We start from the raw sequence: 25,685 nt of genomic DNA on the forward strand, positions 1-25,685 counted from the left end.
TTCATCTCGCCGACACAGTGATTCGAACTGACGAAATTGAGATTTTATGAAAGCTAGTTTCCAATTTTGAGAGTAACTTTAAACTCTCGGCACAATTTTCAATAAATTTTTTTTTCTATCTCTCTCCATTCATTACCATTCAACTCTCAAAAATAACTTTCTAAAACTTAAACCAAACAAAGTCATAGGAATTGATTTCTACCTTCTTCTTTTTTATAATCACACCATCTTTTTTGGATTTTAGTATTGAAAGTGTATTTATATTTTTTGATTTCTACATTCCTTTTTTGATAATCACACCTTCTTTTTTAAATTTTTGTGTTGAAAGTGTATCTATATTTTTTGCTAAAAAACAAAAAAATGAGTGTGAATATAAAAAAAAAAAAAGTGTAAAAATCAATTCCCAGAAATTATTTCTAAACTTTACCTTTTACTTTTAGTGAATGCTAATGTCGAGAAAGTTTAGAATTTTGATGTTGTTATATATTAAGAAATTCAAAAAGCAACTCCTTTATTAAATGTCTTCCTATCATGTTTCTTTTTCAATAGCTTTATCTTATTTTCTACTCCATAATTTCCTCATTTTCTTTTTACCCGTTTAATTTTTAAAAAATTATTCCTAGACTGTTTAGTACTAATTAGTGGTGCACTATTGAATATATTTAAACAACTGAACACAATTTTCCGTTTGACCGAAAAAAAAACAACTAAACACACTTCTGATTTTGGAATGATGCTTTAAGCTAGCTCATAGCTCCGATGCTACTAGCTTATACTGACCTGATCTGAAGTCTATTTTATTTGTATGATCCAAACCTTTTTTTACTGGTGTGCTATTCATCGGGAATATGACAGTCCAGGACGTGTTTTGATAATTAATACTCACCAAGGACATGCCGAGAACATTTTTTAATACTGAAAATGTCCTTGACAGGTATTAATTATCAAAACATGTCATTGGTCGTCATTTTCCCTTGTTCATTCCTTCTCCAGCTTGTTGAACCCTTTTTTCTCATTTCCTTACAAATGCTCTAGGTTATTATTGTTACTTTTATTGTTAATCGCTTGTATGTGTTTTCTGTTTTCCTCTACAATCGATGATTTTGATACCTTAAATTTGATCTTTACAATGTGGAATTTTATTGTAGAGTGTCGAATAGTGGACTGTTCTTGTAAGTACTTTGCATTTGTGTTTATGAATTGTTGATTTCAGTTTCCTTCATATTTGATCTTTAATTCATTTGTCTATTATGTATTTGCTATTTTTTGTCGACAACGTGTACGGGGCTTCAATGAAGCCCAAGCCTCACTTTGCGCCTATTGGGCCACGGTGAGAGACTCACTTTGCGCCTCTCGCCATGACCCAATAAACTTTTATGCTTTAACGAATATTACTAGGCAACTAGACCTAGAGTGACTGCTTAAATTTGCCCGCTGTTTTTGCTACCATTCAATCTGCATTCTAAATGGTTTTTCAATCTCCTTATTGAGTTCTATTTGCAGAATTCACCAGCTTCAAAACCCGCCAAAACGCAAGTGGAGTCCTTATACTCTCAAGCACATGGGTAGGATTCGATTCCCGTAAGTACCCATCTTCTTTCCAAATCCCTTAGAATAGAATATATTAGGATTAACGAATGGCAAAAAAAAAAAACACTAAAGAGATTGACAACAGGAGCCGATTGTTGCAAATCTATGCCGTGAGGCACGGCCAGGAAAGTCCCAAAACTAAAATAGGCCCCTAGACCAGCGAGGAGCACTGCTGCGCGGCGCCCTTACCACCCAACAACTGATTCATGGCCGAATCTGTACCACTAGGGCTTGGGCTATGAAGAAGTGGGTGGACAAGATGATCGCGTTAGCCAAGGACGGATCGCTCCGCAAGAGGCGACAAGCTCTTGGCTTCATTTATGACAAGCAAATTGTCCATGCATTGTTCTCCTATTGGACCTATTCCGAAGAAAGGTAGGGACAGGAATGGAGGATATACCACAATTATCATAACCCCGCCTAGGCGAGGGGCACCCATGGCTTCTATTGAACTTGTGTAGCTACACAAAAATAAAAAATAAAAAATGCTCGTTTTCTGTATTCGCGTATTTTGCATTTTTATGTTGTCGTGGAATTTTGAAGCAAGCTGAAGATTGTTGAAAATCTTTTCCCCATTGGAATCTTTCATGGGTGATAGACCATATAAGTATATTTTTTCAGCTGGATTTCGAGGTTGCAACCTTATTTCCATAACCAAGAGGATGTTATAAAGAGTGTCTTTTTTGGTCTAAATATATATTCCAATCAAAAATAGTAATATCCACTAGTGGCATTAGGCAACCTTGCACAGTACCAAACAAACAATATCTTATCAGAAATCCTATTGGTACCGACGGTACCCATAGGGAAAATGCACCGACGGCCACCGGACGGCCGTCTCCGGTCACCGGACGGCCGATCCGAGCCGTCCAAAAATTTTAAAAAATAAAACCGAGTGGCCTTACGCGAGAATCAATGGCATCCGAGGTGTGTAGGGTACTTGATCCGAGCACCCATTTTTCGTGTATATTTGTATATATATACACGAAAAATGGGTGCTCGGATCAAGTACCCTACACACCTCGGATGCCATTGATTCTCGCGTAAGGCCACTCGGTTTTATTTTTTAAAATTTTTGGACGGCTCGGATCGGCCGTCCGGTGACCGGAGACGGCCGTCCGGTGGCCGTCGGTGCATTTTCCCTATGGGTACCGTCGGTACCCATAGCAGTACTCTGAATTCTGATTCAAATAATGTGGAATAAGGGGTGAAGAAAGGAAACTAGTTTCCGTTTTTTTTTTTAATCAGAAAAATAAATTTCATTAACTCATGAAAGAGATAATAGGGGCTTGGGTATACCGACCTGACCATTCAAGACTCTCTTCTCCAAAATACACGGAGGAACTAATTTAGGCCCAACAGGCCGAACCCAAACCAGGGGAAGAACTCTAAAAAACCACACGGTTGGTAAAAAACCAACCCAACCCTAAACAAAAGGAACCCAGCCCAAACAAATGGGCTAGGCCCAAAACACCCAAAAACAAACTAGCCCAAACCAAACTCCTAAACCCTAAGCAGCCTCAACCACGCGACCACCGCCTCTGCTCCTCCGCCGTCCAAGACCCAACCACAAAGCCCCTCCATCAGCAGCCACCAAAGCAGAAAAAGCAGCGATGCACGCTCTCGCCCTCCATCCAACAGCCAAAGACACGAGACGAACACAAAAACAGAGACGGCAACAATAAGAGGAGAAACCACCACACCTCCGATACAAACAAGATGAGGTAAAACCAGCATATATTAGCACTCAAATATTGATGTGATTGCCACTGATTGATTCGTCTCTACTAGTTTCTGAATCCGAATAAAAATGAACCTTGATTATTTCCAGAGAGCATTCTGCCAAGAGTCTCTATATGTCCAAGTTACATAACACCACAGCCAAAATTAGCAAGTGCACCTCAAGGAAAAAAAACGGCCATTTTCTATGATAATCTTTGTCAATGATACATCAATAACAAAAAATAGATGCATACTTGGTTCTTTTGACCAGAACAGAACGAAGGACCACTACGGCAGATACTAATTTATCGCGTCTTCTACATTGGTGAGCAATCTTCAGCAAATGCTTGGATAGAACGTAGACGACATCTTGAAGGCTGTGAGATCTTCAATAAGCTGCACAGATGTTGGTTGCATGTTGGCTTCTTTCCAATCAGCATTGCAACCCCATACACGAGCCTCCGACACTTGGGTGATGACTGTCTCAAATAAGTATTGTGCCAGTCAATAACATCATTCTCTTGTATGCGTCTTGAGTTCCTCTGCTTCCTTCTCAGATAGATCAAACATGTACCTGGAAAAGTCATGACTGTCTCAAATAAGGTAACACTTTTGCTAGGGATTACAACAAACGACAAGAAACGATTTTCCATTAGAAGAGTCATGTACATCCATAAGACTTTAAACGGGTTGTACTAGCTACCGAAACTTTCTCCTTTTCAAACAACACGAGGTCCAATTCTCGACAAACCAAGCATAGATATCTTACATAGTTATTCTTCTTAAATATCATAAACACACTTTCAAGGCAGCTCAGCAGTTCAAGCACAGACTCTTCTGCAGATCCATACATAGAAGTGCTCCAAAATATCAGAAAGTGAAACCTGCATATTGCAACGTCCATTTAAGCTTTCCTAGTCCAGAAAACAATAGGCAATAAAGACTCATTGATCTTTTAAAGGTTATATGGTGGACTAAATCACTCAATCCTTGATCGAAGTTTCTAAATCCAGTTTAACAATGAAACGAACTCTCCGTGTTCCTCATCGCCAGACATTTCACTAGTCCCCGGCTGAACCAACATAGGTTGATCATCAGGTTTGGAAGAGCTCAGAAACTGCAATCCTTCAGGACTGACACTGGAAACAGAAAATACATTTATTTCAGCACTCTCATTGCGGGTTCGATCAGAAAGATGCCTTGTTATAGCTGCAAAGCTTAAGAATCACTAACTATTTAACTGATACCAGACGACATGCTGATGCTCAAGAGCTACATTGATGACAAGAGGTGACAAAAGTTCTGTAAGTTCATTGCCCATACAGTGAAGTAATATTGGGGAAAAAAATTACCTTACAATCTTAAACGTGTCTCTAATTGTCTCGGTCAAATAACCTGCACACATTGCAGATTCTGCTGAGAAGCAGTCAAATAGCAAGTGTAAATGGAAAACATTGTCAACTGTCAAGTACTATTAAGAGGGACGAAATTAGAATTTTATGCAAATTATAAGGGACAATTTCTAAACATTGTCCCCTGTCAAGTACTATTAAATTCATAAATTGTGCAATCATCAATTGACATTTTTCGAGGTTATCCCGCCTGGCATTAATAAAAAAAAAACCAGTGGTGCTACACCCACTGCTCTTTTTCATCGTCTGTATTGGCAATTCATGGTCCGGATAAACTCTTCCTTGAAATTTTTTTAAAAATCTGAACCATCGAAAACACTTTTGGATGGTGAAATTGGGAGCTGTGGAGAGAGCAGTAAAAGTTGAGCGGGGAGTGTAGACTTTTGAAAAAAACAAAAACAAAGAGGTTAACCCGGCTGGCTCTATCGGGTTCAGGACGTCAAAATGTCAAAATTACGGGTAAACGGTGACGGAAAGAAAATAAAGATTGTCGAGAGAAAATATTAGAACTGAACTAAAATATGGGGGCTAATTTATAATTATCCAGGAACCATATCCATTCCCGTCGAGACTCAGCAACGTAACACCAAGTTGAAACCAGAGAGAGAGAGAAGCAGAAGCTTTCAATCGCCAAAAATGGCCGCCTTCACGAGCACTTGGTCCAGCACTACTACATGGAGCATGTCTTCTCTCCGATCATCCCTCCCTTCTTCGTCTTCATACACCGTACAACCGCCGCGTCATCTTCCTTCACACCGCCTCAGGATTTCCCTTCCTGAACCCAACCCGATTCCCTCTTTCCTCGGTCTCGCTCCTCTAAACCCGCTTCTCTCTCTTACATCCGTAGGTAAGATTCACCTTATCCCACTTTCATACGGAGTATTTGTTCTACGCCGCTGTGTACTTGTGTGTGCGTGTGTATGCGTTGTTTAGGTTTCTGAATTGGGTTTGATTCACATACGTACAGTGCACATTCGGTTCGTTTGAGGTTCATTGCGTAACTTTTGTAGCCATCCATGCGCCTTTTTTACTTTGTGCTGAATATTGGTAATTGATTGTGGTATTTATTTTTCGAAATTGATTTTATCCATCGTGCTACTTATGCCTTTCCCGGTGGTACATTTGGGTTTCTTTTTCAGCATTAGTATTAGACTATTAGCAATGGATGTTCTGATTTAATTCCATTTTCACCCTTTTGTGCTTAGCTTTTGGCTGTTAATAGCTGATCAAGCAGTGGGTATAATGTGTTCATTAGGTTTCTTAATTGTTTTGAGTTTGACATGCATAAAATGCACCTTCCCGTTTGTTCAAGGTAATTGCAATTGGGGTTGTATGTGCCTTTTCTATTTTGCTGCTGAACATTGTTAAGTCATTGCGATTGTGTACAATTTTCCAACTTGAATTTAGCAATCGTGCTACTTATGCCTGTCCTGGTGATACATTTGGGTTTATTTGTTAGCAATGAATGTTATACGAATTTCATTTTCACTCATTTTTGCTCACTGTTTTATTGTTAAGTAGTTGTTGTTGGACTCCTTGCAAAACATGGAACTGGGAATTTTTGTCCTTGGTTAAGTGGAACTCTGGGCCCTTGACCTCATGGATTTGAGAAGCTGGATGTAATTGGGCTAGGCTTTTTGAGGCGTTGAGTACAGGTTCATATTGTGTAAGATTGCATTTCGTGGACTTGAATTGTTTTAACCATTACATTGTGTCTTGGGTTTTCCTTATGGGTTGATGTTCTAAGTAAGCCCATTTTTGGAGGGTTTCCTTGTCATTGGGGAAAAAGAAGAAGTAAACATCTTGTTGTATCACGACGTGTTAAGGCTATGCCAACATCTATTTTTGTATTTTTGTTCGGGACAATTGTCATCTACTTTGTGTGCTAGGTATTGCAACCATAATGACGAACTTGGGATAGCTTTCAGTTGACAGTGGGTACAAGGATTGCTCCAAGGAATATAGATAAAAACAGATTAAAGAATAGCAGAGTGTGGAACACATGCAACTTACATTGTTATTTTACACTGCAATATTTGGGGAGTTTATGGTGTACTAACTTTAACTTTGAAATGAGTTGCAACATAGCTGTCAAAAGTGCAAACGTAGCCCTGAGGTGCCGCAACAACTACTTAACCTTCTGTTGTTTTTTGGTTCTTTTTTCCTGCTTCGGTAATTATTTATATGCTCTTCCTCCGCTCTTCTTTTGCATTCCTTTTCCGAGCTTGCTGAACCCTTTTTCTCGTTTCCTACGAATGCTCTAGGTAATTATTGGTACTTTTATTGTTAATAGCTCATCTGAGTTTTCTGTTTTCGTCTACAATCGATCATTGATACCTTTATTTGATCTTTACATCATGGAATTTGACTGTAGAGTGTAGAATAGTAGACGCTTCTTATAATGCTTTGGATTTGTGTTTATAAACTGTTGGTTTCAATTTCCTTATATATGATCTTTAATTCATTTGTCTATGAAGTATTTGCTATTCTTTGTTGACAACATGCATTGGGCTTCAATGAAGCCCTAGCCTTGCTTTGCGCCTCTCACTAAGGCCCAATAGACTTTTATGGGCATATCATCACCTTTAACAATTAGTGTTCGGGAAGGACTTGAGTTACTTAAAAAAACAAAAGAGTGTCTTCTGGATAATTTGAGATCTGTCACATAACTTGCATGACTTGAATTTGGTTGTCTTATAATGCTGACAGCAACTAGACCTAGAGTAGAGTGACTGCTTAAATTTACCCCTGTTTTTGCTACCGTTCACTCTGCATTCTAAATGATTTTTCAATCTCCTTATTGTATTATATTTGCAGAATTCACCAGCTTCAAACCCGGCAAAAAGATTGACAATGGGGGCCGATTGTTGCAAATCTATGCCATGAGGCACGGGAGGAAAGTTCCCAAACTAAATAGGCCACCAGACCAGCGACGAGCACTGTTGCGTGGCCTCACCACCCAGCTACTGACTCATGGTCGGATCTGTACCACTAGGGCTAGGGCTCGAGCTATGAGGAAGTGGGTGGACAAGATGATCACGTTAGCCAAGGACGGATCGCTCCACAAGAGGCGACAAGCTCTTAGCTTCATTTATGACAAGCAAACTGTCCATGCATTGTTCGCCGAGGTTGATGAAAGGTTTGGGGACAGGAACGGAGGCTATACGAGAATTATCAGAACCCTACCGAGGCGAGGGGACAATGCACCCATGGCTTTTATTGAGCTTGTTTGCTAAAAAAACTTGCTCATTCTTTTTATTCGCGTATCGTGCATGTTTCTGATGTAGTGGAATTTTAAGCAAACTCAAGATTGTTGAAATTTTTTGCTCCTTTGGAATCTCTCAATGGGTGACCATTTTTTTCCAGATGGGTTTCAGAAATATTTCCTCCTTTTCAATAAAGATTGGATGAGAAACCAAGCTTATCAAGTTCGTTGTCTTATTTCTCTCTCCAGTGATGACCTGAGTTCGAGTCCCACAGGGAGCAGGTTTGGGGTTCAAGGCTATGGATAGCCTCTAAATCCTTTGTTGACTAACCTACTAACATCCCGCCAACTCCCGTTGAAGTATAACGTATGACAAAAAAAAAAAAAGATTGGATATTCCAATTAGCTGCAATTTTAATTCTCTTGCCAGATTATGGCACTCTCTTTATTCCTCAAATGAGCTTCAATGTTGCAAGTTGCAACCTTATATCCATAACCAAGTGGTTACTATCTCAATTGCCTTGTGGGTATGTATTTGGATGTGGTGTTAGAATTATTGATACAACAATAACGCAATGGTAGTAACGGAGAACAGGCGGTTTAATTAGAAAGTTTTTGGATTCCTCTAGCACAGAGTGCGATTGATTCTTCAAATTAATCGGTCAACTGAACCCAATATCGAGTTACTATCATAGATAGGGATGGCAATGGGGAGGGTCAGGGGTGGATACCACTATCCCTGTCCCCGATTCCCGAACCCAAATCCCTCCCCATCCCCACCGGGGATTTATTTTTACCCTGCATCCCCGCCCCAAACGGGGAACGGGGATCCCTGTGGAGAATCGGGGATCCAAAGATTCCAAAACTTTTATTAAAAAAAAAAGTCACCTGCCATTAGAATTTAGAAAATACAAACCATGGAACTAAATTCAAAAAAAAAAAAAAAAAACAATCTAGGCTACCATTACAAACCAAATGCCAAGGAAAACAGCCACAGTTGCTGCCATAGTGCCAGTACAAACCAAATCGAAATGAAAACAGTCACATCTGCTGCCGTAGTGCCATTACAAACCAAATTTAAATTAAAACAATCACATAGCTGATGTCATAGTGCATTACAAACCCAATTGAAATAAAAACAGTTTCAAACAAACAAGACCAGTAGAGCATTGGGAACTCTAAAAAACGGAGCACAAACAATCGATTCCCAGCATATGCAGTTACCTAACTTAAAACTTGAAGTACCTATACAGTAGAAACAAGTAGAAACTTGAAGTGCCTATACGCAAACATCGGGAACCCTAACTTATATATATATAATTATATATAGTAGGCTAGTGGGGCGGGGATCGGGGCGGGGCGGGGCGGGGCGGGGATCGGGCGGGTACTAACTCATATCCACCCCCTATCCATTCCACACTTTTTTTTAAAATTTATCCCCATACCCTACCCAATCCCCAAATAATCCCCAAATTCCCTACCCATTTGGGGCGGGGGAATGGATCGGGTTGGGTCGGATTGACCGAAATTGCCATCCCTAATCATAGAAGAAAAAACGGTAGAACAATTTGATTATTCCTTCTTCCTTTTTTCTTTTCTGGTGAACTGGAAAGGAAAAGAAGAAACAAAACCAGATATGGAACTGTAGTGGGCCGGCCCATTCGAACAGCTGGAGTCAAACCAGTCCAATACATAGACTATGAGTTAGGCCCTCCATGCCATGCAGAGTCTAAAATTCTCAGGAAAATACAAATATTCCTTTTTCTTTTTTTGACTGGTAATACAAATATTCTTCTCCTCGACTTTTCTGGAGGCACTTGGTTGTTCTTGCGTTATTGAATGGTCAGAACTGGTTGTAGTGATTATCAGATAAAGACCTTCATAATTTTCTGGCTTGTTTTGTTTGTAGGTCCAGAATTGTGGGAAGATCTTTCAGCATTTCTTGTTCAATCAGCTTTTGGATGCATATGATTTTTCCAATAAACACGGCTCGGAAATTCGCGACACTTCGGTTTGGTCGTGAAGGAGAACGAAAAGTGGAAGGGAGGGAAATGGAAAATGAAAAATGAAAACAGACACAGAAAAAACCCCTAATAACTCGTGAATAGTAACTTTTATGGAAAATTATGGGTTTGAAAGTGATATGGTGAATCTATAGTTAATACTAATTAAGAAGTGCTACAATACACACCCCTTATTTGTGTGTGTCTCATATGCACCCTCTTTAATTACCATTAGATGCTTAAAAAATAATCTGAACCCTTTAAAATGTATGTTACGATAGGTTACTAACAAAAAACCTGTTACCAGTACTACAGGTAGACCCTGTGAATTAACCAAAATGGAAAGAAAATCCCACCCCTCACTTTCTTCCCAACCAGCGTATATCTTTCTTTTCCTTCGACGAAACAAGCCCAATTTTATTTTTGATAATTAATTTATGTTAAAAATAATAATTTTATTTTTTAATAACTTTGAAGCTAAAATTATTTCAAGTGGAAATAATTTACTTCATTAAAATAGTTCTCGATAATTACTAAAGGAAAAATATACTATCATTATCATAATGTAATAAAAAGTCAAGGTATTTTTTACAGAATTATTAAAGTGTTTCATATTTGTAGTCTTTTTTTTTTGAATTTTTTTGAAATATTATGATGTTTAATATTTTTTACAATATCTTTAATTGCATAGTGAATTTTCACATAAATAGTCCAACTAAATAGAATAGCGAAGTCGATCATCTATATTAATAAGTAAGAAACACTAACAAAAAAGTTAATGGGTGATCAAGAGAGATAGTGACGAGATAAATTTACCAATACATTTTAGGTTACATGTAAAAGACAACAATCTTTAGGACGTGCTATTTATTTTTTGGTCAATAGACGTACTTTTAGTATTTTGTGAATTAGTGCAAGCATCCGAATTATAAATAACTAATACTCGTATTTGATAATGTAATCGATTACAAGTGTTATCAATACCAATCAATTACGTAATTGAAACCGCATAGAAATATAATCGATCATGTAATCAATTATTTGTGTTATTCAAAACAATTGATTTTTAAATCTATTGCAATGTTGTTTTTAACTTATTTCGCACTTGATTAGAGGACTTACTGAGGCCCATCAATTAGCAAATCGATTGAGTAATTGACTTCACATTGTTACCCAATCATACTCAATTCAATTGCAAAATTAATTATATTGTCTAATCGATTACATAATTGAACATAATAGAATTGATTACATATTCGATTATGATGTCTAATCGAATATGTAATCAATTTCAAAATCAATTACTATATATTTATTATAATATCTAATCAATTGAAAATTTAATTATAAAGTCTAATCGATTATGGAATTGAACATTCACATAATAGATTACATATTTGATTACCTACCATTCAAAAAAAATTGATTAAGTAATCGATTGCATAATTGATTATAGAAAAGTTATGAAATAGACTAAAATGTTACGATTCCGTAGTGAAAATGTTACGAACTGAAAATGTTACGATTTTTTTTATAAAGTTATGAAACACACCAAAATGTTATGAATCTGTTGCTAAAAAGTTACGATTCATTCCTAAAAGTTACGATATGCACTAAAAGGTTATAATTTGTAAGAAAAATGTTATCAATCAAAAGTTATGAATTTTTGGTATAAAAGTTAAGATAGACCTAAAATGTTATGAATGACTGGTTCAGCAGGTAATTTTTTATGAGGTGGCACAATAAGGACCACTCAATAGGTGCATATGATATGCACTTTAAAGGGGTGTGTATTGTAGATTTCTCCATTTTAGCCATTTAGGTGTCAAGAGTTGGGAGTTTAATTATACTGTGGAGTACAATTAGTTAGTTCTCTATGTTGATATTATAGGTATGTTTGTTAGTTCTTTATGTTATGTTACTCTAATGGGTGGATGATTTATATGGTTGACCAATTTTTATTTTTTTCTTCTATTCTTAAACAGAAATACTAAAGTTTTAGCAAAAGGGATTAGAAAATTATTTGTTCTTTATTTGCTGATTTAAGTTAAACAGGTCAATGTATATGCTTAGGTTATTGTTTTTTGCATAGTTGGATTCGTTGAATAGGAGTTGATATATTGCATGTGAGTTCATAATTTATTTGCATGTGTTGATCGTTTGAGCCGTGCCTTCAGGCACGGGCATTCGCTAGTAATTATATATAGTAGGCTAGTGGGGCGGGGATCGGGCGGGTACTAACTCATATCCACCCCCTACCCATTCCCTACTTTTTTTTAAAATTTATCCCCATACCCTACCCAATCCCCAAATAATCCCCAAATCCCCTACCCATTTGGGGCAGAAAACGGATCGGGTTGGGTCGGATTGGCCGAAATTGCCATCCCTAATCATAGAAGAAAAAACGGTAGAACAATTAAAAAATTGGCCTAAGGTCCATTATACCACGTTTCAAACCCACTAAGTCCATTGATCAAGTTTCTAACCCACTAAGTCCACTAATAGGTATTTGATAAGGCATAAGGTCCGTTTCATTTAAAAGAGAGATAATCCCTGACTGATTTACCCTTCCATTCAAATCCCTTATTTTTAGCCCATTATCCCCCCATTATCCCCTGACGTTTGAATCCAATTTTTTTACGTTACAATAGAGAGTCAGAGAGAAATAGCGTGAAATCAGGAAGATAGTGCTTGTTCTTGAGATCATCTACTATTACTCATTCGTTAATCTCGATTCTTATTCTGGTTTTGGTGATCTTCTGTTCTTTCTCCGGTGATCACGAATATTTCCTTTTCCCAGACGAGTCATTCCAAGAAATCCAGGCCCTAGTCTCGTCTCCCTCCCTCTCTGGTAACTCTATCTCTCTATTGATCTGTTGCTTTTGATTTCGTTTCTGACATTGATTTTGGTGTATTTGAAGTTGTTATTATACATATGAGAATTGCAAGTTATAACTGTATAAGAGTCGTATCTGACTTTGTACATAACGTTACTGTTGTTATATAACGTTATATAACGTTAATATTCTCCTTTTCAGATTCGCTGTATATTACGTTATTGTATTTATATAACGTTATATTTTGTGTTTGTAACATTGTAACGTTGTATGGTTTTTGATATATAACCCCGTTTTCAGTTTTTTGAATTGCAAGTTATAACTGGATAAAAGTCGTATCTGACATTGTACATAACGTTACTGTTGTTATATAACGTTATATAACAACAGTATAATCCTTTTCATATTCGTTGTATATAACGTTATTGTATTTATATAACGTTATATTTTGTGTTTGTAACGTTGTATGGTTTTTGATATATAATCACGTTTTTCAGTTTTTTGATTTTTTCGTTTTGTTGTGTGTTGTTATGTGTGCAGTTGTCATGGATTCAACAATCATGTTTCTTTGTAAGTATGGGTTGCAGATTCTTCCGGTGATGTTATCGGGTGGTGGTAGGTTGAAGGATGTCTTAAGCAGTATTCGTAATAGGTGGGAAAATCTGTCTGTTGGTGGGTTTTCTGTTTCATATGCTTATGAGGATGGATATTGTGCTCTTCATAATGAAACTGATTTTGAGAGCATGCTTTTCTTGTTTAGTAATTGTGATCGCATAAACGCGAAGGTTGATGAGAATAAACATAGTAGCAGGTTAATTGTTGGTAGTACTATTAATGAAGTGGGTAATGTTGATGAAGTGGTTGATGATGAGTTAGAATATGTGGATAGAATGGACCCCGCGGAAAAGTATTGTAAACATGCTGAGCCTAGGTATTTGACTGAAGCTTGGGCTCATTTGATAGAGGGTGTTGGACAGGAATTTCCATTAGGTGTGAAGGAGTTCAGGCAGGATCTGGCTAAATATGCGATTGAGAATGGCTTTATGTACCGTTTGGTGAAAAATGACAATATTAGGGTGATAGCTGTTTGTGTTATTGTAGGGTGTGGATGGTACGTGCATGCTATTTTAAATAGAACCAATGGAGTATTTCATATTACAAAGTGTCATAATGAGCATAATTGTGGTTCAACGTACCGAACCAATAAGCATAAGCGTGTCTCATCCCGTTTGGTTACGAATGAGATAGCTGGGATTGTCGAGAAGAAACCCAAGACTTCACCTATCGAGATGATGGATATGTTTACGGACAAGTATGGTCTTGATCTGTGCTATCATAGTGCTTGGTTAGGTGTTGAAAAGGCAAGAGGGGGATTATATGGAGATTATGAAGGTTCATTCGATAGGCTTCGGTGGTACGTTGAAGCTGCAAGGGCTACGAATCCGGGGAGCGTTTTGAGGCTTGAATCTGATCCTGTAACAAAGGAGTTTTCGCGACTGTTTGTGTCTTTTGACGCTTGTATCAAGGGGTTCAACTACTGTCGGCCTTTTTTGTGTCTTGATGCGACCCATCTGAAAGGTAGATTCAAAGGATCACTCCTTGCCGCAACAGGGAAAGATGCAAATCAATGTATGTTTGTGTACGGTTCTTTATATTTTTACCTTATATATTAGATTTCATTTGTACAGTTTTGAATATATAACATTGTATGTTTTATTATGAGAAGCTACACATGACAAAAGTTTGCATATGATGTAATATTTTATCATTCATGTGCAGGTCTATTCCCCGTAGCTTATGCAATTTGTGATGCTGAAAATGAAGCTAATTGGACTTGGTTTCTTGGCCTTTTAAAGAGTACAATGTCCACTCGTCCTATTACCTTTATTACTGATCGTAATGCAGGTCTTGTCAACAACATTCCTGTTATGTTCCCCAGTTGTCATCATGCATACTATCTCTATCACATACAGTTTAACTTGAAGGATCACTTCCCGGGACGGTTTAGAAAAGGTTTTTGGAACAGGCTCGTTGAATTGTTCAACAAATGTGCATATGCTTCATCGGTGTCGGTTTACAAAGCTGCTGAGGAAGATTTTTACCAATTTGGCGGAGATAAAGCTAGGACCTTTATTGCGAGTGTCCCCAAAGAGCATTGGAGTAACGCGTATTTCGAAGGTCAACGGTATGGTGAGATGAGCTCTAGTGCTGTGGAGTCGTTTAATAATTGGATTCTTAAAGCTCGGAAAATGCCTGTATTTTATTTAGTTGATGAGCTTCGTCGCAAAATTATGAGGCAAATGGCTGCTAAGAGAGTAAAGTCGATGAAATGGAATTCAGTGATTTGTCCGAAGATGGATAAGAAGTTAGCTCACTTTATCAAGAAAGGAAGGTCGTGGAGGATCATTATGTCAAAGGGTGGTTTGTACGAGGTACGCTGTTGTATCCCAAAGGTAGTATCTGTTGAGGAAATGACTTGCTCTTGTGGTAATTGGCAATCTACCGGTTTCATGTGTAGGCATGCTGCAACGGTTATTATAAAAGTTTGTGGAGGGGAAGGAAATTTGGTGGACCATATGGATCCGTTATACCTTTTTGATGCGTATCGGCGTACATATGAAGAACCCATATATCCGGTTGTAGAGAGTGACATTCCCGATTTTACGAAGGAAAGTGACCGGGTTATAAACCCTCCACGGAATAGGCGGCCAGCGGGTAGGCCCAAAGTTAAACGCATTCGTTCAAGGGGTGAAGAGTCATATACCAGGCCTAATAAATGTGGGAGGTGCCACAAGGCCACAAAGCACAATCGAAGAACATGCAAGGAGCCAAGCGATATATGATGCAAACAGGACAAATATGAGAATAAAGGAGAGATTAGGATGGAGAATAGAATAAAGTTGGGGCTTTGTTTTTTTTTCATTTTTTTCAGTATTCATGCCTAAATATTGAAATTGTTTCTTTTGGATTATGGATAAATAAAGAGTTTAATATTTTGTAGACATGAGTTGTGCACATTTTTAGATATTAACGTTATATAACATTATATAAAGTTATCCCTTCTCCTTAACAGGTGCACATCAGTTCTGTACAGTTTGATAAAGTTATGTTATATAACGTTATATAACATTTTATATTCTGCTGTCCAGGAACACTGTATATATCGTATATGTACTTGTATAACATTATATATTCTCCTTTTATTTTTTAGTTACATATGACATATTTTAAAAAATGGCCATAAATGTTCGTAAATTAGTAAGAGGGAAGGAAACGTCTTAAAGACACCAACAAAAGATAACAGAATAACATTAAGCTTATTCTACTAACATTAGCAACAAAACACTTCAAATACTAGACAGAGGCAGTGTGTGTCATTATAAGGATCAACTGTGTTTGCCATTGTTGACCATTCCGGCAGCAGTTCTGGACAGCATCAGCTTGTAGCTGAACAGAACAACAGTAGTCTGCAATAGCAAACAGCAGTAGAAGGAGCTACATAGTTGATATATCACAGTTGGAGCCACTATTAATTAAACCAAGGATTCATCATATTCCACACATAACAGCATCAATCAAAGGACAGACAATACCCAATATGGAGCAGAACAGAACAGTAGTAGAAAACAACAGAACAGTAGTGTGAAAAGCAAATCAGAACATTACAACTGTTGCAAGAAACATAACAGCAGCAATATCTTAATTCCAACAACTTTTATATAACCATATATACGAACTAAAACATGTCAAAAATCTGATACAGAACTGTGGCAAATATCAGATTGCTGTCGTATAAGTTAAAGTTTGTTCGAAATGAGCCATCAGAGAATTTTGTACCATCTCCTTCCAAAAAAAAACTTTCATCTATCCTTACAAAAAAATTAAAACCACATTTGTCCCGAGGACACCATCTCACTCCCCATATTACAATCTCACCATCATATCACTCTCCATATCACAAACGGTCATTGCGACCCCTTCCCCATCCTTCTAGCTTCCCATTTCTTGATCGTCCAGCTTCTACCTTCATCGTTTAAAATCCGAGAGACTAAACCAGCTCTAAACTGATCAATTTCTGTCTTCGTCAGTGATTTTGGGATTGGTTCAAGGTGCGCCAATAGTTCCATGAGTATGCAGACGATAACCCCACAATCAACCCTACATAGTTTCGAGGCCAATAAGAATGATAAGTTTATTTGAAGTTCTTTTCAAACTACTGTATGTACGAGTTTTATGGAGTTTCGAAGCTTACGATGTATTTTCTTTTTGTGGAGCATTTTGAGGTGAGCATATTGGAGCATCGAAATTTTGTTCTTGAAAGAGTATCTCTGTACCGGTACTTTTGTTCTTCAGCTCATCATGCCTGTCCTTAATGTAGTTCTCCACGTATTTTTTCTACATTTAGGAAGGACAACATTAGTGGTGTTGATATTGTTCGTGAATGGATTTATGACTATTTGCATATATGAAATTACTAAGTGTACCACAAAGGTAGCGTCTTTCAGAATTGGATCTCTGCCGTCTCTCTTCTTCAACGAATTGTAGTGTATCCATTTCTTTTTCCTAACATCATAGAAAAGAATGGTCCAATGGTACGGACTAAATTTTAGCGGTTTGTCCCCGCTGCCATTCATAGGGAATACTAAGTACCAATAATATGTAGTCCCATGTTGCCGAACGTTTTCAAACACACTATGGAGCTTTTCGTCGAGCAGAACTGTTCTCATGTCGCTTTTCACGTTGTGCAGTATAGTCTGTTGCATTGAAAAAGGTTTTAAGGACATTAGACAAATGATCATATATAACCTTAAATAAGCAGACAATTACGAAAGTAAAATATATGTTTCTTACCCAGATGGTGCATGGGAAATATGCAACGTTACCATGGTTAAGCTTATCTTTTTCCAACTGGATTGTTAACATACGAGCGAGACCGTCGATAATCTGCATTAGTTTCCATATTTAGTTAACAATAGAATCGACCAATACCCAGTCTGATTTGTATATAAGATATGATTGCCATACCCAATTTGAGACGTCCCCTCCTTGCAAGAGTTTTATTACGTCTTCCAGGGGTATAACTTCTCTCGTCACATCACTGGTCCAGACGGTGCAACTGTTATCGCACGTTTTCCAAAAAAATTTCAACAATTACTTGAGATCAGATCAGAGGAAAAAATATATGTAATGCAAAAAAAAAAAAAAGAGGTTATATGCCCAAAAAACAATATGTTAAAGTAACAAAAAACTTGCATAAGGTTGCCACTGACGAGATTGCATGGAAACATGCAACATGCAACGAAAAACCAATATCATGTAATCATTTGAGAATTCAGTATTAGCATTATCATTCAATAGTGGCAGTAGCTTTCTGTTGATATGAAAGCCTAAAACTGCTTCTAGGAATCATCAAAATGTTGATGTCTGATAATGTGTCTGCACTCCCATATCATGTTTTGCCTTTTCCACTACTAGGATTGTAGAGGGAACACAGTGTACTATGTGTACTAAGTTGTGGTACACTAGGAGTATGCTTCTATATATTTCAGATTATCATAATTATATTTTTTTCACTTATATTCTGTAAGTATATCGTTTGGGTGTTTGGATTGGGCAGTGACTGAAAATTATGTATACAAACAAACTGTCAGCACAGAGATAATTTTGTAAACAGCAGCAGAGATCATATAATGCAAAAATTTCATATGAGGTTATATTATTGTAGTATATTGACTTACTTGAGATCTGCGTCAGAACAGTCAACAATTTGACGCAATAGGTTCGCATCTTTATCCGGGAGCAAGTGAATCAATGGTGCTTCACTCGGATTCCACTTTTGTTTTGATGATTTCTTTGTCCCCTTTTTCAAATCAACGTAGACAAAATCGTCTAATCGCTTTTCCACTCTGGTGAAAGTTTTCTTCACTCCTCTAGTCAGGGATGATGATTTCACTTTTACTTTGGTTTTCCCCTTCTTCCTTTTAGGTGTGTCGCATTCTAGTATACTCGTGTATGCTTCAACAGTTGTACTGTCCACATCTGCATCTGGCAGTATTATGTCCTCTGGTCCGCCCTCATCCTGGACAATTTCAAACCATCCACATTCTTCTTCTCCTTCTTCTTCTTCTTCTTTGTCCACATTTTCAACTTCATGTATCTCTCTCCCGGCATCCACTTTTTTAGCTTTGGCCTCCGTCTCACCCACATTTTCGCCGATCTGCATTCCCAGAAAAAACCCAGTTATAATTGTATATATAACCTAATATTTTTAACAAAATATATAAAAGTTGTTATATAACCTAATATATACAAACATTACCGGGTACGTTTGTGTGACAGAGTGTGTCACAATATCATTAATGATGTCTCCGACCACTTCTAGTTTTTCTTCAACAATGTCTTTCTCTATGAGCATGCCACCAATCTCTGTCTGTAAAGTAATGTTTTCGTGTTCTAGGTGATCTTTATCAAACTGTGCCGAAATGCCTTCAAATCCGAAACTAGGTGTTGTGGATTGTTGATGCTTTGTAATCCTTCTCCTAAGTTCAGTAATTGTGTCAATTTTCTCCGAGTTTTCCCTCCGAAGCTCAGAAATTATCTGGTCCTTTTCCGCATTTTCTTCACTCAACTTTCTGATTATGCCTCGGAGGGCTACCACTTCATCTTGCTCATTATCCGTTTCCTCATCACTTGTATCCTGCACGACCTCATCGCCCGACGTGTCAACTGCCGTCTTCAACTTAGCGTCCTTGTCATCAGCCTCGTGACCGGGGACTGGGGAAAACCTGTACAACTCCTCCTCCTTGTTGTTTGGCTCTAACTCTGAGGATAATACCTTTAAAAAAATATAATAAACAATGATGTTTATAACTCACATCTACCACCAAAACTGTATCATATTGGATAAACTATGTAACTAAAAAAAACATATAACCATATGAAATATTTACCGATTGCGGATCAAGAGAGTCCAATTTGTTTGTACGCAGTTCCTTGGTTAGGTCACCAAGCCTCCACTTGATGAACCTTGGTATGGTTTGTGGATCTCCTTGTTTAATTAAAGACACATGCTCACAAAGCCAATACTGTTTTCGAATATAGGCACAAATTAGATTAAAACATACCAAAAAATTGAAAAAGCTAGGAAAATTATCAAAAGTAAATTCATTGTTACCATCAGTCCCATTATGCATCCTCCGACTTTTGTTGGTTTTGAAGAAGCACTTTTGTTTAGTTCTTGAATGATGTCTTCAGTTATGAAGGTTGCCCAATCATATGACGTGCTGTTATCCAAAGATTCAATGAACTCCAAGTAACCCCAACTCACCCTGGCTTGTGTATTTGCAAAAAACAGTGTCCCTATTAACAAAAGGCATAGGACACGCGCCAAGTCCTTCGCATCCTCCAAAGTTGCACCTTTAATAGCCTTGGCAAAGAATTCCCTTAGTACCGGAATGGTCAATATCCTTTGGCCTTTGGGACCTGGGCAGAGACGATCCGCAAAATCTGAATTTGGAACCCTTGGAGTTAGATTTAGTACAATCCTCGTACTACCAGATTGTATCCCAAATATCAGTGTAACCTCTTTGGCTGTTATTCTTACAGACTTGCCACCCAATTTGAATCTCCCACCCGTCCCCTCATATTGATCTACCAACTTTAATACGTCAGTATCGCTTTTCCTTACGTAGGCCTCATCCAGATTTGCTTCGACAATACCCAACACAAGCTCTGCAAACGGTGTTTTCTTGATCTCCTGAATTTGAAGTGGTGTGAATTCCCCGATAGGAATACTCTTTATCAGTTTTACCACAATATTTAAAGTTGACCTGCAAAAAATATATAATGATACAGAATATCATATATAACCATATATAATTCAGATTACAAATACATATATAACTTTTCACTAGTAAGTAATTCATATGTAACATTATATCAAGGTTTATATGGAACAGTTAACATTTGTATGCTGTTGCAATACATTCAGAATGGTACATATTACCATATATAACCATATATATTTCAGATAACATCATATATATGCTTGCACATGTGAATATAATATATATAACATTATATCAAAACAATCATATACATATGATCAGGTATCATTACCTGTACTGAATGTGCCTCATTACTTTTTGGGGATTATTAGACATCCCGGTTTCCATTTTTTCTTGTTTTCGTATGCTTTTCTTGCCCATGAACCCTTTACTTCTTTTACGTTTCTTCCCCTTTTCCTTTTCTTCTTCATCCCCCTCTTCTTCATCCCACTCCTCTTCTTCTTCATCTCCCTTTGTTTTTTGCTCACCCTTGCTTTTATGTCCTTGGATACTTGAGACCTTGTTTTCCTTTTAAATCCTTTGTCAATCTTTGTTTCTTCATTGTCATTACCTCTTTGGATTTTTCGCACTGCCTCAGAAGATCGTGTCACCCTCTTTGTCGGGGTTTGCAGATCTATAATCACTTCAGCTTCCCTTTTAGGCCTTTTCCTCTTTCTCTCATAAACTTTTTCAGTCTTTGGCTTTAACCCACGGTCTTTGATCTTCACTTTTGACATGGTAACCTTTTTAATTGGGTTTGGGGAGGAAGTTTGGATAGTTGTCTCTACAGCAGCTACTTTTGATGCTTTCGTCTTCATTGCGGGCACATTTTTCGCGGGGGAGGGGGATGAAGACTTGACTACCTCAGTTTTATCATAATTGTTTGCCTTTTTTCTTGCGGTTGGGGAACGCTGGATAGTTGGAGTCTCAGCAGCTACTTCTGGTCCTTTACTCTCTCTTGCTGCCACTTTTTTCCGGGGGGTGGTAGAGGTAGACTTGATGACCTCGGTATTATCGTCACTGTCCTCAATATTTATGCTAGTTGGGTCTACTATCCGCTTTCTTGGTGTCTTCTTCTGCCTCATCTGTTTTTGTGGGTCAATCATTGCTAACGGACGAGCTTCTGCTGCGTACGTTACAGGTACCAACTCTTTCCCTGTTTTGTTAGGATTTGTCATTGCTGCACATACAATAAAAACATTTAACATATGGAAACAAACATGTTCATATGTTTGCAAATGGATTCGATAAATTGATATTACCACATATGTTCCATGATATCAGCGGGTCAAATGAAAACCTAAACGTTATATAACCTAAATATTATACGTCTCATTATACACTATATCAACAAAGTATATAACCATATGTATCTTATATACAGAGGGAATACCATATATTGTTGATTTATGTTATAGCTGTCAAACCAATTAAATTTGATTAATGAAATGGTCCGCGCAGCGGCCTGATTGATCACAATTTATATCCAACATTGATATAACCATATATACTCGCAATCAAAACCCTAACAATAACTGACAAACAATTTATATAACCATATATACATAATGAACACCATATATTCGTTGAATATGGTTATAACAATTAAACCAATTAAATTAGTTTATTGAAATTGTCCGCGCAGCGGCCTAATTGGTTCGAATAAATATCCAACATTGATATAACCATATGTACTCGCAATCAAAACCCTAACATTACTTGGCCAAACAATTTACATAACCATATATATACGAATATAAGAATAAACTGGACTGATCAGAGATTGATATAACGATATATACTTGCTACCAAAACCTCAACTTAACATAACCAAACTAGTTATATAAGCATATAAACTGGACTGCTCAAACAAAAGCATAAATCATTCAAAAATTTTCCCGAATAACTTGTTTGAACAAGGAATCAAAGTGGTTAACAAACAATGATCGAAAAATCACCTAATTGGTCTGAATATATATCCGACATTGATATAACCATATGTACATCCATTTCAAAACCCTAACTAAAATTAGCAAAACCATTTATATAACCATATATACGAAGGGTAACATACCTAGTGTATCGATTGCGGCGTATGATCTGACGGCAATATGAGGGCGAATCACGGCGACTAGAACGGGTGAATATCGGGCGACGAATGGAGAAGAAGTTCCGACTGAAACTATGGCGTCGAACGGAGTAGAATAATGTACGACTGAAAAAATGGTGATGAACGGCGACGAAGAAGGCCGTTGGCGATGTATGGTTTTTCTGGAAACGTCTGTATCGTAGTTCTGAGAAGGGGGTGGGGGGGAAGGGGGGAAAGGGGGGGGAGGGGGGGTTGGTTTTGTAATGGATGTTAGAGTTTTTTTCGGAATATGTTCAATTTTGAAATGGCCGTTTTTGAAATGGATGAATAAACGTGACAAATTGTTTTTAAAAAACAGGGGTATATTAGACTAAATAAGGCTATTATATCCTTACTAATAGGTTAGTGGACTTAGGGGGTTTTAAAATTTAGAAGTGGACTTAGTGGGTTAGAAAAGTGCTATAATGGACTTATGAAAAATTCTCCCTAGAACAATTTGATTCTTCCTTCTTCCTTTTTTCTTTTCTGGTGAACTGGAAAGGAAAAGAAGAAACAAAACCAGATATGGAACTGTAGTGGGCCGGCCCATTCGAACAGCTGGAGTCAAACCAGTCCAATACATAGACTATGAGTTAGGCCCTCCATGCCATGCAGAGTCTAAAATTCTCAGGAAAATACAAATATTCCTTTTTCTTTTTTTGACTGGTAATACAAATATTCTTCTCCTCGACTTTTCTGGAGGCACTTGGTTGTTCTTGCGTTATTGAATGGTCAGTTATTGAATGGTCAGAACTGGTTGTAGTGATGATCAGATAAAGACCTTCATAATTTTCTGGCTTGTTTTGTTTGTAGGTCCAGAATTGTGGGAAGATCTTTGACTTGTCCACTTTCAGCATTTCTTGTTCAATCAGCTTTTGGATGCATATGATTTTTCCAATAAACATGGCTCGGAAATTTGCGACACTTCGGTTTGGTCATGAAGGAGAACGAAAAGTGGAAGGGAGGGAAATGGAAAATGCAAAAATAAAAATAGACACAGAAAAAACCCCTAATAACTTGTGAATAGTAACTTTTATGGAAAATTATGGGTTTGAAAGTGATATAGTGAATCTATAGTTAATACTAATTTAGCCATTTAGGTGCCAGGAGTTGGGAGTTAATCTCTTCTTCCAAGGTGTCAATATGATTATTTTAACGATACTGACCCTCATCATCAATAAAAAACGAAGTTAATGACTTATTTTTCACAGTCCCTTGGAGCTGTTGGGGGAGAGGCCAAACTCGGCAATTACAAGTTTTAGAATAATTAGATGGAATTCCGAAATGTCTGCATAGAAAATGATTCAAATGTTCAAATCATATTTAGCTTAGATGATTGGTGGTGCTTTGGCCTTTGAGTGTTAAAAGGTTGACCATATACTTTCACCAAAATTAATTGGCCCCTGTACTATTTCACGAATTATATTAAAAAGGCGACATTTCAACCATTTTTGCTTACAAAAAGCATGGACTTGATAGAATCAGCGTAGCGATTTCCCGATTAACAGGGAACCCTATCCAAACTAGTATATATAGATTCAGACTTAAGCCATAGCTAACCCAGTCGGGAAAGAAAATGACATTTCAATGCAACTAGTACATATTAGTGTCTCTTATGGTCCCGGAGAGTTGCCGTGGAATAAAGGAAACCCCTCTTTGTGTGCAGTGTATTTGGCGTCAAAACCCTTTAATTTCATGTATGAATTCTTCTCTTTGAATCCAAGACTGTATCGACCAGGTTTTTTTTTATTTTATTTAAAAACAACAGCATTTTGTCTTAAACATCATGTTAAATAGCTAGTTTAAAATTATAGTGAGATACTCCCTGAAGAAATTTCTGCCAAAACAGTAATTCTGGACTCTAATATTGATCATCTCTAGCCGAAGAAAAAAAGAAAAAAAAAATCCTCTCTCTGCGTAAAAGCCGGAAACTTTTACTTCATTGAGACAAATCTTTTCTAATAATAACAAGATTAATTAGACGACCATGGAAATTAAGATACAAACATACAGAAAATTTATGGGGTTCTGACGGTTCTTGCGTTTCGAACCAAAACACGAGATATTGCGATTCATAATTCTAGAAATGTCACTAGCTATCACCTTATCCGCGATCATTTTCTTGCGATGTTAGCCGGTTTGTCGACAACTTTTGTGTATAGAAATCAACTCTTTTGCCTAATTTTCAACATTTTCAGTAGGTTGACTCCACCTCTAATTCCAAATTGTACAATGAGAGTTACGTACGTAGGTGAGCCATAAGCTAGCTATACTCTGTATATATCGACGACATTTTTGAATCAAAGCAAGAACTCATGCATGGTTAATTCCGAACGTGGCTTCAGGAACACCATCCAATAACGTGGAAAAAAATGTTCCCTTCGATCGCCATCTCTGTTGATGTGTGGCAAAGCTGTCTATTGTCGTAACGGAACGCCCGCCAGAAACAGTTGACATTCTTGAATATCTTGCTCTAGAACCAAGTCACATAATCCGCTTGCGCGCGAGTAAAAAAAAGTGACATTTTTTTTTTGGTGCTAAAAAATGGTTATTTCTCAAAATACTTGGGTAAAAGTAAAAAAAAAAAATACTTTTCCAATTTCTCTTGTCGAGACGAATCAATAACTCACAAAAGTTTGACACAAAACTAACAAATGCGATAAAAATTCAAATAAAAACAAAAATTTTAGATTTAAGTTAAGTTCATAAGAACGCAATAACGTATTTTTGCTAGAATTAAGGATATGATTTAGTCAATATTTGATTTGGTCAATATCCTTAATTGTGTAATCTTATTTTATGCCATAAGTGTAGAATATTTCCATGTAATCTTGTATTCTTTCCTTGTTAATGTTTGTACTATATATATTGTACAACTACGATGAATGGAATTATCAGAAAATTACTCCATAATTGTGTTTATTTTCATGGTATCAGAGCCACCTTCAATCTCCTTTTCTTA

General features: G+C 37.2%; 2 protein-coding genes across 2 annotated transcripts; both read left to right on the forward strand.

Moving 5' to 3' along the window:
- The first annotated feature begins 5,275 nt into the window (after positions 1–5,275).
- On the forward strand, positions 5,276–8,085 carry LOC131313791 (large ribosomal subunit protein bL17c). Its single transcript, XM_058342304.1, has 2 exons — positions 5,276–5,571; positions 7,542–8,085. Exons 1-2 carry the CDS (start codon positions 5,361–5,363, stop codon positions 7,958–7,960), a joined length of 630 nt encoding a protein of 209 aa, XP_058198287.1. The 5' UTR covers positions 5,276–5,360; the 3' UTR covers positions 7,961–8,085.
- A 4,626-nt stretch (positions 8,086–12,711) lies between these two features.
- Positions 12,712–15,612, forward strand: LOC131313814 (uncharacterized). The gene is made up of 3 exons (XM_058342321.1): positions 12,712–12,783; positions 13,310–14,398; positions 14,549–15,612. The coding sequence occupies exons 2-3, from the start codon at positions 13,315–13,317 to the stop codon at positions 15,610–15,612; spliced, it is 2,148 nt and encodes a 715-aa protein (XP_058198304.1). The 5' UTR covers positions 12,712–12,783; positions 13,310–13,314.
- Positions 15,613–25,685: the final 10,073 nt, after the last annotated feature.

This window comes from Rhododendron vialii, chromosome 13a (assembly GCF_030253575.1).
Source record: "Rhododendron vialii isolate Sample 1 chromosome 13a, ASM3025357v1".
Lineage (NCBI taxonomy): Eukaryota > Viridiplantae > Streptophyta > Magnoliopsida > Ericales > Ericaceae > Rhododendron > Rhododendron vialii.